Genomic DNA, 12,208 nt, shown 5'->3' on the forward strand with positions numbered 1-12,208 from the left:
CTTCACTGTAATATAATGTAATAATTGTTTCAGTGTTATGGTATATAGTAAGACCTTAGAGTTAAAATGGTTGCTAATTAGCAAATTGGTAGAATTCTTATTACTCGAAGAGCACCTTCAAGTATGATTCGGCACTACATGTATTACTTAAAGTTTGTGTTTGCAAGATATAACAGCATCAATATTTATGTTGCATCAGGCAAAATTTGGTTTACTTGACATAGCATAGAGCAGAAACAAATGTTTTATTAAAAATAATTACTATTAAACTGGTTGGGTAGCTTTTAGTTATACAGTTTGTACTTGTTACTTCCACATAAAATCATTAAAGACAAAGAAACGGTATATGTACATTACAGAAAACAATTGTTAACAGGAACTCGTCCGAAACGGTATGCGTACATTACAGAAAACAGGTGTTAACAGGAACTCGTCCGAAACGGTATGCGTACATTACAGAAAACAGTTGTTAACAGGAACTCGTCCGAAACGGTATGCGTACATTACAGAAAACAGGTGTTAACAGGAACTCGTCCGAAACGGTATGCGTACATTACAGAAAACAGGTGTTAACAGGAACTCGTCCGAAACGGTATGCGTACATTACAGAAAACAGGTGTTAACAGGAACTCGTCCGAAACGGTATGCGTACATTACAGAAAACAGGTGTTAACAGGAACTCGTCCGAAACGGTATGCGTACATTACAGAAAACAGGTGTTAACAGGAACTCGTCCGAAACGGTATGCGTACATTACAGAAAACAATTGTTAACAGGAACTCGTCCGAAACGGTATGCGTACATTACAGAAAACAGGTGTTAACAGGAACTCGTCCGAAACGGTATGCGTACATTACAGAAAACAGGTGTTAACAGGAACTCGTCCGAAACGGTATGCGTACATTACAGAAAACAGGTGTTAACAGGAACTCGTCCGAAACGGTATGCGTACATTACAGAAAACAGGTGTTAACAGGAACTCGTCCGAAACGGTATGCGTACATTACAGAAAACAATTGTTAACAGGAACTCGTCCGAAACGGTATGCGTACATTACAGAAAACAGGTGTTAACAGGAACTCGTCCGAAACGGTATGCGTACATTACAGAAAACAGGTGTTAACAGGAACTCGTCCGAAACGGTATGCGTACATTACAGAAAACAATTGTTAACAGGAACTCGTCCGAAACGGTATGCGTACATTACAGAAAACAGGTGTTAACAGGAACTCGTCCGAAACGGTATGCGTACATTACAGAAAACAGGTGTTAACAGGAACTCGTCCGAAACGGTATGCGTACATTACAGAAAACAGTTGTTAACAGAAACTCGTCCGAAACGGTATGCGTACATTACAGAAAACAGGTGTTAACAGAAACTCGTCCGAAACAGTATGCGTACATTACAGAAAACAGGTGTTAACAGAAACTCACCTATCGGTCATTGTTTCCAATATGTCCATTTCTGTGAATTTTTCTACACTTTTATTGCACTATAATTAGTGTAATTTTTATGTTATACATTGTATATGGCCATTTAATGAATGGTATTTCTAGGTTCTTTCTTTTCTGAGTCTACTTATAAAACATTATTCAATATAATATAGGACAGTATCAGCCTGTAATGATATAGTTTGTAAGCTAAACACAATAACTTCATAATTTAATATGATGGGTTGTTTTAATTTAACATAAACAAGATATTGTTAAAATGATTAAAAGGCTTACGTATATGTACATGACCAAATGAGATTCTAAATTTTCTTTTTCCTTAAAACATTAAGTTTTGTTTTTCAATTCCTATTTTCTTTTGCTAAGTTTCCTTAGCTTAGTTTAACATTCTTATTTCTAACCTCACAAGTTTTAATCATTTTGTAATTTATACAATGATACAATATTTTGTATAGATTTAGGACAATGCCTTACCTCCATGATCACTGACTCTTGTTTTAAAACAAAACTAACTCTTGATGTTGCATTCCTATTCATAAATGCAGAGTTTTTCAAAAAAACTTGACATTACTTTGATAAAGTGTAAGATGCATACTTTGTGAACAATTATAATTATATTCAAGTGGAGCCACCACCAAAATTTCTGTATTTTTATAAATATTCGAGAATATTTTTAAACGATATTTCAATTGTGGGCAATTGCTCTAAGTTTTTCTTTACAAGAATTGAATCATGATATCTTTATTTTGTGTTCAGATAAAATTGTTGTTTTTTGTATGTTTTGTATTTTTTCAATCATTTTTTGAACATTTTTAGTCTCTTGTATTTGAATGAAAAATGTTTCACAATTGTTTTATTGAAATAGAGCCATTTCCTTCTAGTGAAACACAAAATTTTATGCAACAGTGTCTAATTTTTGCAATGATGTGCAATTTCTCATCTTGAAAAATACAAGCTATAATTACCAAATTACCTACCTAATTAGGTTTTCACTTGGAAACAAACACTCTTTTGAAGTAATTTTCCTGACAAAAGTAAGTTCTCACTTTGAAAGAAATAAATCTAAAATTGCAAAAAACAAACTTTAAAGATGTTTTCAAAGAATTTAACAATAATAAATGTAGGCTGTACAAACAATATATGGGTGAAACATTGTCCGTATCCCATTTTGTGTATCTTAATTTTTAAACAAACCTTTTCCCTAGAGATTTTGGTTGTAAATGTTGTACATTCTTTCTTTTTTTTACTTTTATCTTTTCTCTATTTTCTACAGAAAGTGATGACAGTTTCATGTTTTTAATAGTGTTTTTAAACCAGTTTCTTCCAAATTTTCATCTTTCATTTTGAATAAGTCACTAAGTACTTTTCACAATATTTCAGCAATTCATTTTAGTTATTTGTTTCTTTAATTTTTTTGCTATTCTTTTTGAAATGTTTTTATTTATATCATTATTATTATTATTATTCATGAAATGAATAGTAAAATTTTTCTCCATCCTGAATTTGATATTGTTTATATTTAGTTATTAACCCATTTGTCTTTTCTCATATTTTGACACAATTTATATAATGATTATGTTATTCAAACATTGTCATAGTTATTTCATTTTCATATTCATTCATTTATTTATATTTCTTACTTTTTTATAACTTCCAAATTGAAATATTATATCCTCTAATCTTTATTAATAAATGAGGATTATTTGATAGAATACTATCACTATTTTCATATTATTCATTAACTATTTCAATTTATTTTTAACTATTTGTCTTTAAATATTGTTGTAAATATTTTTCATTAAGGAAAATTTTATTAAGTTTCTATAAACAAATTGTTTAAGTTGAAGTTTTAAAGTAACTGGCTGATTATTACTGCAGTAACTGACATCAAAATATATATCTTGAAAGACGTATTTCTAATGCCAAAAAGAAACTAAATTTGTGTTAAAGATTTTTTTTCACCATGTAAAAATATTACCTTTTGGTTAGTACACATTAAAAGTAGATCACATATTATTTGTCTGCATTATTTCTAACGATTTATTTCTAATATTTGGTTTAAGTACATGCATATATCCTTTTGTATTTTACTTTTCATCTTGTTCAAAGTTTGAACCCTCACAGAATATATCATACAGGTTGTTAAACTCTTTTAATATAATTTAATTAACTTCATCATAATAGTTATTTAAATAGAAATTAAATTAAATAGAAATATTTATTTCTAATATTTGGTTTAAGTACATGCATATATCCTTCTGTATTTTACTTTTCATCTTGTTCAAAGTTTGAACCCTCACAGAATATATCATACAGGTTATTAAACTCTTTAATATAATTTAATTAACTTCATCATAATAGTTATTTAAATAGAAATTAAATTAAATAGAAATATTTATTTCTAATATTTGGTTTAAGTACATGCATATATCCTTCTGTATTTTACTTTTCATCTTGTTCAAAGTTTGAACCCTCACAGAATATATCATACAGGTTATTAAACTCTTTAATATAATTTAATTAACTTCATCATAATAGTTATTTAAATAGAAATTAAATTAAATAGAAATATTTATTTCTAATATTTGGTTTAAGTACATGCATATATCCTTCTGTATTTTACTTTTCATCTTGTTCAAAGTTTGAACCCTCACAGAATATATCATACAGGTTATTAAACTCTTTAATATAATTTAATTAACTTCATCATAATAGTTATTTAAATAGAAATTAAATTAAATAGAAATATTTATTTCTAATATTTGGTTTAAGTACATGCATATTTCCTTCTGTATTTTACTTTTCATCTTGTTCAAAATTTGAACCCTCACAGAATATATCATACAGGTTATTAAACTCTTTAATATAATTTAATTAACTTCATCATAATAGTTAAGTTTATCCATATTTGATTCACAAATGTTTCCTATAGAAAAACATAATTTTAATAACAAATCCAATACCCTTTGCATCCATTCGTACTTGTCTTATTTTAACTTCAAAGTTTCTATCAAAATATAGCTATTTATTTTACTGTTACACTTAGTGCTGTTTGTAATGCATTCAAAACCACATTAAGCTTTTATTGTAAATTTAAAGTTTCAAACAAATAAACATCTTGTAGACCATAAATATTATGTATTTTTCTTTCTATTATTTAATTATTTTGTTTATCTCCAGATCCTCTACAATTGCAATAATAGCTTTAATTTTTTTAACTCTACCTTTAAGTAACACTTCAATATAAAATGCAAAATCCACTAAATGCAGTAAGAACTAAACTATCAGATGGTCTTAATGATTAAAAACCTTTCTTTAAATTGTTGTTACTTTTGAGTTACCTGTCGTGAACTTATTTCTAAAGTTTTCTACACCATACTAAAGGTAAAATATATTGATTTTTGAACAACAATGAAATATAACTCTTGAATCTTATTTTCTATCTAAATGATATTTATTATATTTTTAAAGGATATAAAGGAAGATATAAAAATCACTGCATAATATTTAAAAATATTTATATTTTATCTGAAATTTCGCTTCTAAAATTATCAATTTTATTCTTTCATTTATGATAATTAAAATTTCATAAAACAAAATCAGATTTATATCATTATATTTGTATAACTTAACAGAGTATACTGTATATTCCGTAATTTATGCATCAAATACAATAACATTTGTAACCCAGTCATTTAATATGCTACCATTTATTGAACTTCAAATATCAAACTAACGAGTTTGAATAACTTTTGAGTAAGTATTGTTTTTTTTTGTTTTTACAGTAATCATAGTTTCCTTCACAACCGTTCTTATGTCCAGTCATATTTTAAATCGTGAACATATCATATCCAATTCCAACATTTGTAGTTTGGGTATGTATTACATAGATACAAACTAAAGATTTTATAGAGCTTAACAAAGTATGTTCGTATTAATAGCCATCTTGGCAGGAAGTTCCTGATTAAGCTTCCTCTGTAACCGGATTATGACTCCTTACCAATATGTTTTATCTCTGTAACACATGTTTATCGTCTTTGAACGCAATTGTTCTACAAATACGTTAATTTGGAATGACAAGTGTCATAACTCTTTTCTCCGGGGATTTCCCAACTGAAATATACGTTCCCATCAATAGAATGATTTGTTTGTGAAGTTCCATCAATAGAATGATTTGTTTGTTCCATTTTATTATTTTTTTATTCCTATTCTGCTTGCGTTTGAAAATTACTCTGTTTATTGTTTTTAGAATAAAAACAAACCAAGTTACTTGTTTATTGAAGAAAAGAGATTGTTATAAGTGATTTCATGGTTTTTGAGTGCCATCATAAATAAATATTTAAATCTAATTTCGTTTATTGAAATAGTATTTTACTTGTACAGGCGACATAATTACATTTTTTTTTTATAAAACGTTTAATGGTTCAATTTTACTAATAATATTGAACTAGATATCTTCAATATGTGTAGGTTTACTGTACTTAGAATTACTAATGGCCATCACGTTTACATAACAGCCTAATGAATTCGTAAACATAATACATCTCGAGATCGTTAAATCTCGCTATTCAGTCAGATGAGAAGCTGACTAATGTTGACTAACCAGTAAAGGTAATCCAGGAGCTGACTAATGTTGACCACCTGTGTACTCCTTTCCAATCATCAGCAGGGTATAACGTGCTTTTTGGGGAATAATGAAACAAACGAGCATAGAAATCGCAGTACAATAAAGTGTGTAGTCCCTTACATTCACTGTATAAGGCTCTAATAAATTTGGAACACATTTAGCTCTAGCGATAATATCTTGCAAAATTTGTGAACCGGAAACCCTGTCTGAGAACTAGCATTCTGTATTATGAGTAACTGATGCAGATAAAGCTAATTAACCCATACTGTTCTTACTCCTAATGATTAGAGTTTTGTTTCATCATTTGGGTACCATAGTTATTAATGACATTTTCGACTGTGTAAACCCAGTAATACACCAGGGCTATCTGCGCTAGCCATCCCTAATTTAGCAGTGTAAGACTAGAGGGAAGGCAGCTAGTCATCACCACCCACTGCCAACTCTTGGGCTACTCTTTTACCAACGAATAGTGGGATTGACCGTAACATCATAACGCCCCACGGCTGAAAGGGCGAGCATATTTGGTGCAACTGGGATTCGAACCCACGACCCTCGAATTACGAGTCGAACGCCTTAACACACTAGGCCATGCTGGGCCCTAAAACCCAGCAAATCTCTCACGTGTTTCGGCCATATTAGAATATTTAGTTTAGCCATTAAGTCCATATACCAAGTTAAATTGTGAAGTAATATATATAATAACAGAATATCGTCAATACATTAAATATTTTAAGCAATATTTTTAATAAACAAGTTAGAGTCGTTTAATATTCAATAACCTTGTGATTCTTCCCCGTGTGTCCGTTTACGAACTTTTGCAAGGTTAAAATCCAGAATTCTTTTTCCCGCCGTGAGAGATTGTGTCGCTTTGAGCTAAAAACAAATTCAACAGTTTATAACTTGTGCGAATAATTAATTTTGCTAAGCCTTTTCAGTTATCTAGGATGTGACAAGCAAAGTAAAAATATATATATAATAGTTCTGTAAATATTAGGGGTGGTGACGGTAAGAATTCGTTTTTTTTTGTTGCATGAAAACATTATTTTTTATTCAAAATTTAAAAAAAAATGTCCAAAGACCAGTGTATTTATTAGCTCTGTTGTTGTTGTTTTTTTATAAAGATTTTAATGTCATTGACCGACTCATCGACTTCTGCCTCTCCTCATTAATGTGATTGTTGTATTTTTAAGCATGTACTCAATTATCTCGTATCTTTCGGACGTAAATAATGAAAAATATTGGGTTGTTACAGAGCTAAACCCTAAACTACAACTGATAGTCGAAATTAGTTACAAATGGACACAGGAATTGAAAGTCGTAAGTTTAGATGCTTCTGTTCATTAGCTTTCTCAGTAAAGGAGTGGTGTACCTCATCGTCTTTTTTTTTTTTTTTTGCCCCCACGTGGACACCTACCACTGTTGGACAATGCAGCTTTTGTTCAGAATTTTTTTCGTTTGGATCCATGTTGAGCGAAAGTTTCTATGGTTTCGTCAGATAAACGTATTATTGTTACCATATTTGTGGATACGATACTTGGAAAAGAAAACTGAATGTAAGCAGCAACTGGTATGTTAACATAAAGTGACAAGGCAGGGAGGGAATAATTCTGAAAGAAGTTGAATATTCGAATTAACCATTTTAGGACTTTGGCACGCAGGTGGTCTTCTCTTTTACCATGTTGTAATATTTCTACATAAGCACGAGTTTTGACTCCATTTTAGGCTTAATTTTAGCAAACATTCCTTTATTTGGTAATCGTTTTGATACCCATTAATTTGATATCCAGGTATTTTAAAAGTGAAGTGCTTTGATTATTTCTTTGTTTGTTTTTTAGCTCTGCGAGGAAGAAGGTTTTGGAAATCTATATTTTTATTTATTAATTTTTTTTTAGTTATTTATGCCACTCGATTCCATGAAGGAACATAGGGCCGCAATCTCTTGCGGATTCATCAACAGGCCGGTTTTTTTAAGTGAGTAGATTGTTAGCCCACCGCACAACCCCCAACCAGGAGGAGAAACCTTAGCCGTCCCTAATTTTGCAGTGTAAGACTAGAGGGAAGGCAGCTAGTCATCACCACCCACCGCCAACTCTTGGGCTACTCTTTTACTAACGAATAGTGGGATTGACCAACGCCCCCACGGCTGAAAGGGCGAGCATGTTTAGCGCGACCGGGATGCGAACCCGCGACCCACGGATTACGAGTCGCACGCCTAACTCGCTCGGCCATGCCAGGCACTGGAAATCTATATTTATTACAGCCTATTCCTTGTTACTTCACCCTACCCCAAGACCATCCTAATCCAAAAACGTTCATCTTATGATGTTTAAAAAACCTTGTCGCGTAACAAACAAATAATAAAATGTTTAATTCGATTAATAGGGGTCGGCATGGCCAGGTGGATTAAGGCGTGTGACTCGTAATCTGAGGGTCGCGGGTTCGCATCACCGTCGCACCAAACCTAGTCGCCTTTTCAGCTGTGGGAGCGTTATAATGTGACGGTCAATCCCACTATTCGTAGGTAAAATGAGTAGCCCAAGAGTTTGCAGTGGGTGGTGATAACTAGCTGCCTTCCCTCTAGTCTTACACTGCTAAATTAGGGACGACTATCGCAAGTAGCCCTCGTGTAGCTTTGCGCGAAATTCAAAAAACAAACAAACAAACCATTAATAATGCTTAGTTGGCAGTCACACAGTTGATGATACGAGTACTATATGAGCAAATTATATAAATAAAAACATTTGTTACCAGAAAAAAAGCTGCTTTTGTTGAATACCTTAATTTTACTGTCCGTCATTAAAAGGTACTGACTGTTACTCCGTTCCAGCGCGTTTCGTCGTATAAAAAGCAAACTGTTTCTATATTCTCGTTAATGATTCGAGGAAGAATATGATAGGTTCTGCAACAAGTATAGAACTGTTTTACACTATCACTATGGACATTACCGGAATTATAAATAAACGTGTCGTGTGCAAACCGTGCTTTATGTAGAAGAAACGTGATTTGTCTCTTTAATACATTTACTCTCGGCGACCAAACGAAAAGTGTCCGGTGAACCTGAGGTGCTTGAAAACAGTTAAACCTACTGTAACCGACTTGTCCACCCATCAAATAGGAATATGGTGGGCTAATAAAATTGGATAATCTCTATATTACTACCTTCATATTTCAAGATTAATGTATTTTTTTAGTTATTTCATATTTTATAACCAGTATATGCTATGTTGTGTTCCTAGAACTATTATCTTAACACACTCTGATTTGTTAATAACTGAACTATTCTAAATCAGACGGTAATGCTGGTTGAAAGAGGATTGTTGTTATTTTGAATTAAGCACAAAGCTACTCAATTGACTATCTGTGCTCTGCCCACCACGGGTATCGAAACCAGGTTGTTAGCGTTGTAAGTCCGTAGACATGCCGCTGAGCCACTGGGGGAGCTTGTAAGAGGAACTTTAAAAGTTAGTATTATGATAATATTCAAAAAGAAAACCACGTGCAGATATGTATATAAGCATTATCACGAGGAAATAACTTGCAACGTATTGGAAAATTTACAACACTCTTGACTTAACAGCCTTTATAGGTTTTGTACATCTGAAGTAATATGGCCTTTTTCTCTTCAAACAAAATATGTTGTATAACGTGATGAACCGTAATATTTTCCTCAGTTGTAAGTTTAATGTTTCGTAGATACCAGTTAGTTTTGAGTAGCTACTTGTTTTAAGATCGAGTTAATAAATTTTATAAACTCCTATTCAGATCATATTCGACATTTACCAACTTTGGAACCATGACATTACTTGGAGCTCGAGTTATTACATTTTCTAAACTCCATATTCAGATCATATTCGACATTTACCAACTTTGGAACCATGACATTACTTGGAGCTCGAGTTATTACATTTTATAAACTCCATATTCAGATCATATTCGACATTTACCAACTTTGGAACCATGACTTTACTTGGAGCTCGAGTTATTACATTTTTTAACCTCCATATTCGGATCATATTCGACATTTACCAACTTTGGAACCATGACTTTACTTGGAGCTCGAGTTATTACATTTTTTAACCTCCATGTTCAGATCATATTCGACATTTACCAACTTTGGAACCATGTACATTACTCTAGAATTTCCAATATTCGACTGATTATTCATTTCCATTTTTAGAGATTTCATTCTTGTCATCTTTTATTTAAAGGAAATTTCTGAACTATATATACCTTAGAGCACAAAGTTCAGAAGTGTTAAAGGCCTTTGTGGAAATACAGGAACCATAAAGTTGGTAAGTAGCCCTAGACTATTGAAAACGACAAAACCATCTTAAACATATTGACCGTGTTGATGTATCGTCTTTATTCGTACATTATGTGAGAATAGTCAGACTATGGAACACAAATATAAATTTTGGCAGGGTGTTGGAGTCATCTTCAGCCAAGGCAGTTTTGTTTTTCTAGCAGGGTGTTTGGCACTTGGAATGGGTTGTTTTCAGATACTATAGTTTCAGTTAATATAAGGAAGTTTAAGGGACTATTTGATAAGGGCTGGTTTTGAGTGTTTTATTTTTACTTTACAACGTAGTATTGTGTATGGGACGGCCTAGATTGACCAACAGGTCTCTTGTTGTCATTCAATTATATTTATTTGTTGTTTTTTTTTTTTTTCGTTCAAAGCTATTCAATAGCTATCTACGCCAACCGTTCCTAATTTAGCATTGTAAGGCTAGAGGGAAGGCAGCTAGTCGTCACCACCAACTCTTGGGCCACCCTTTTACCAACGAACAGTGGGATTGACCGTACAACATAACGCCCCCACGGCTGAAAGGGTGAGCACGTTTGGCGCGACGGGGATGAGAGAGAGAGAGAGAGAGAGAGTTACATAATATGTCTGTTTAATTGTTACCCACCAACTGCAGTCGTGACTCAACATGGTAACAACTTATGGAAAAACAAATGTTACATACTACGCTTGGAAAAATACGGCTATGTGTTTATATTTTACCATCAAATGCAGTATAAGTTAGCCAACAGTTCGAATCTCATGATTTTACCACTTTCCTAAGCCTTAGGTGCATATACTATTGTTTATTTTTGTTGTTAAACACTGAGCTAATCATCGGGCTACCTGTGCTCTGCCTACCACGGGGATCAAAATCCGGTTTCTAGCGGTGTGAATCCGCAGACATTCCACTTTGCCACTGGGGGCGCAGGTCACGTGTTAAGTATTAGTGGTAAAAACGACGGTGATACGAACATAGCAAACCGCAACAGGTGTATTTCGAACAAGTTAGTTATAAAGGATTGCTTCTTTAGTTGTTAACATAATACTTTAAACGCACAACAAAGTTACAATTGTTTTATTATATTGAACATTAGGAAGGGTCGAATGTTATTCCTCAGCTTCGAATACCAAAACTTGGTGAAGTGGGTGGTTTTCCATCCTTCCAACATAATACGGTTTGTCCACAATGTTACGTCTTTCATTTTGAAAGGCTTCACATTCCTCTAACTTGGTTTTGGTTTGATAATCAAGTACGTTGTTACACCAGCCAATCTTTACCTTTTCTGTGTTGTACTTGTCTTTGATGTGCTTCGTCTCTGTGTCTTTTAATGGAAAACAAAACTGTAGAACAGTTGAATCGATAACCACGGAATCATCCACATCCACCTTAATGATCCAGTGCCTGTACTCTGTTTCTTCTATCTTCAATAGTACTGTTTTCACTTTTTCTTCTAACCCCAGACTTATCAGTTCTTTACGAATTTTGCGAACAACAACCCTACAGTCATTCCCGAGCAGTAAAAAACTATCTCTAAAATGTTTTTCGGCAAGTCCTACATAAAGAAAAAATATATGCACGGCTTTGGACATTAACTACAGAACTTTCATCCAAACTTTAAATATTAATAAATTAAAAGAAATCTCACCTTCAAGATTCAAATTTGTGTACACGTCAGACATTTTGATCTACGCTTAAACTCGCTAGTTCTCGTCTCGCGCAAGTGACGACTCCAGTAGTGTTAAGTATCTAACGTTTGGCTGGCTTTGAATATCTTATACTGTGCACATGGGCTTACATACCACAGTAAATGTAAAACTTGTATCGTAATCTGAATGACTCA

At 32.7% G+C, this 12,208-nt stretch overlaps 1 protein-coding gene and 1 pseudogene across 2 annotated transcripts in view; one reads left to right on the plus strand and one right to left on the minus strand.

The window, feature by feature from the left end:
* Positions 1 to 12,208, plus strand: part of LOC143231867 (uncharacterized) — a 101,002-nt pseudogene that overhangs the window by 15,710 nt on the left and 73,084 nt on the right. The gene's annotated exons all lie outside the window — the stretch shown is intronic.
* On the minus strand, positions 11,428 to 12,182 carry LOC143231866 (uncharacterized). The gene is made up of 2 exons (XM_076466610.1): positions 12,014 to 12,182; positions 11,428 to 11,920 (listed from the first exon to the last, which is right to left on the minus strand). Exons 1-2 carry the CDS (start codon positions 12,045 to 12,047, stop codon positions 11,475 to 11,477), a joined length of 480 nt encoding a protein of 159 aa, XP_076322725.1. The 5' UTR covers positions 12,048 to 12,182; the 3' UTR covers positions 11,428 to 11,474.

This window comes from Tachypleus tridentatus, chromosome 11 (genome assembly GCF_004210375.1).
Source record: "Tachypleus tridentatus isolate NWPU-2018 chromosome 11, ASM421037v1, whole genome shotgun sequence".
NCBI classification, from domain to species: Eukaryota; Metazoa; Arthropoda; class Merostomata; order Xiphosura; family Limulidae; genus Tachypleus; species Tachypleus tridentatus.

Coding starts and splice junctions, on each gene's coding strand:
- LOC143231866 (XM_076466610.1), bottom strand. CDS start 12,047: ATGTCTGACGTGTACACAAATTTGAATCTTGAAG. Junction 11,921..12,013: donor CACAAATTTGAATCTTGAAG/GTGAGATTTCTT, acceptor TTCTTTATGTAG/GACTTGCCGAAAAACATTTT.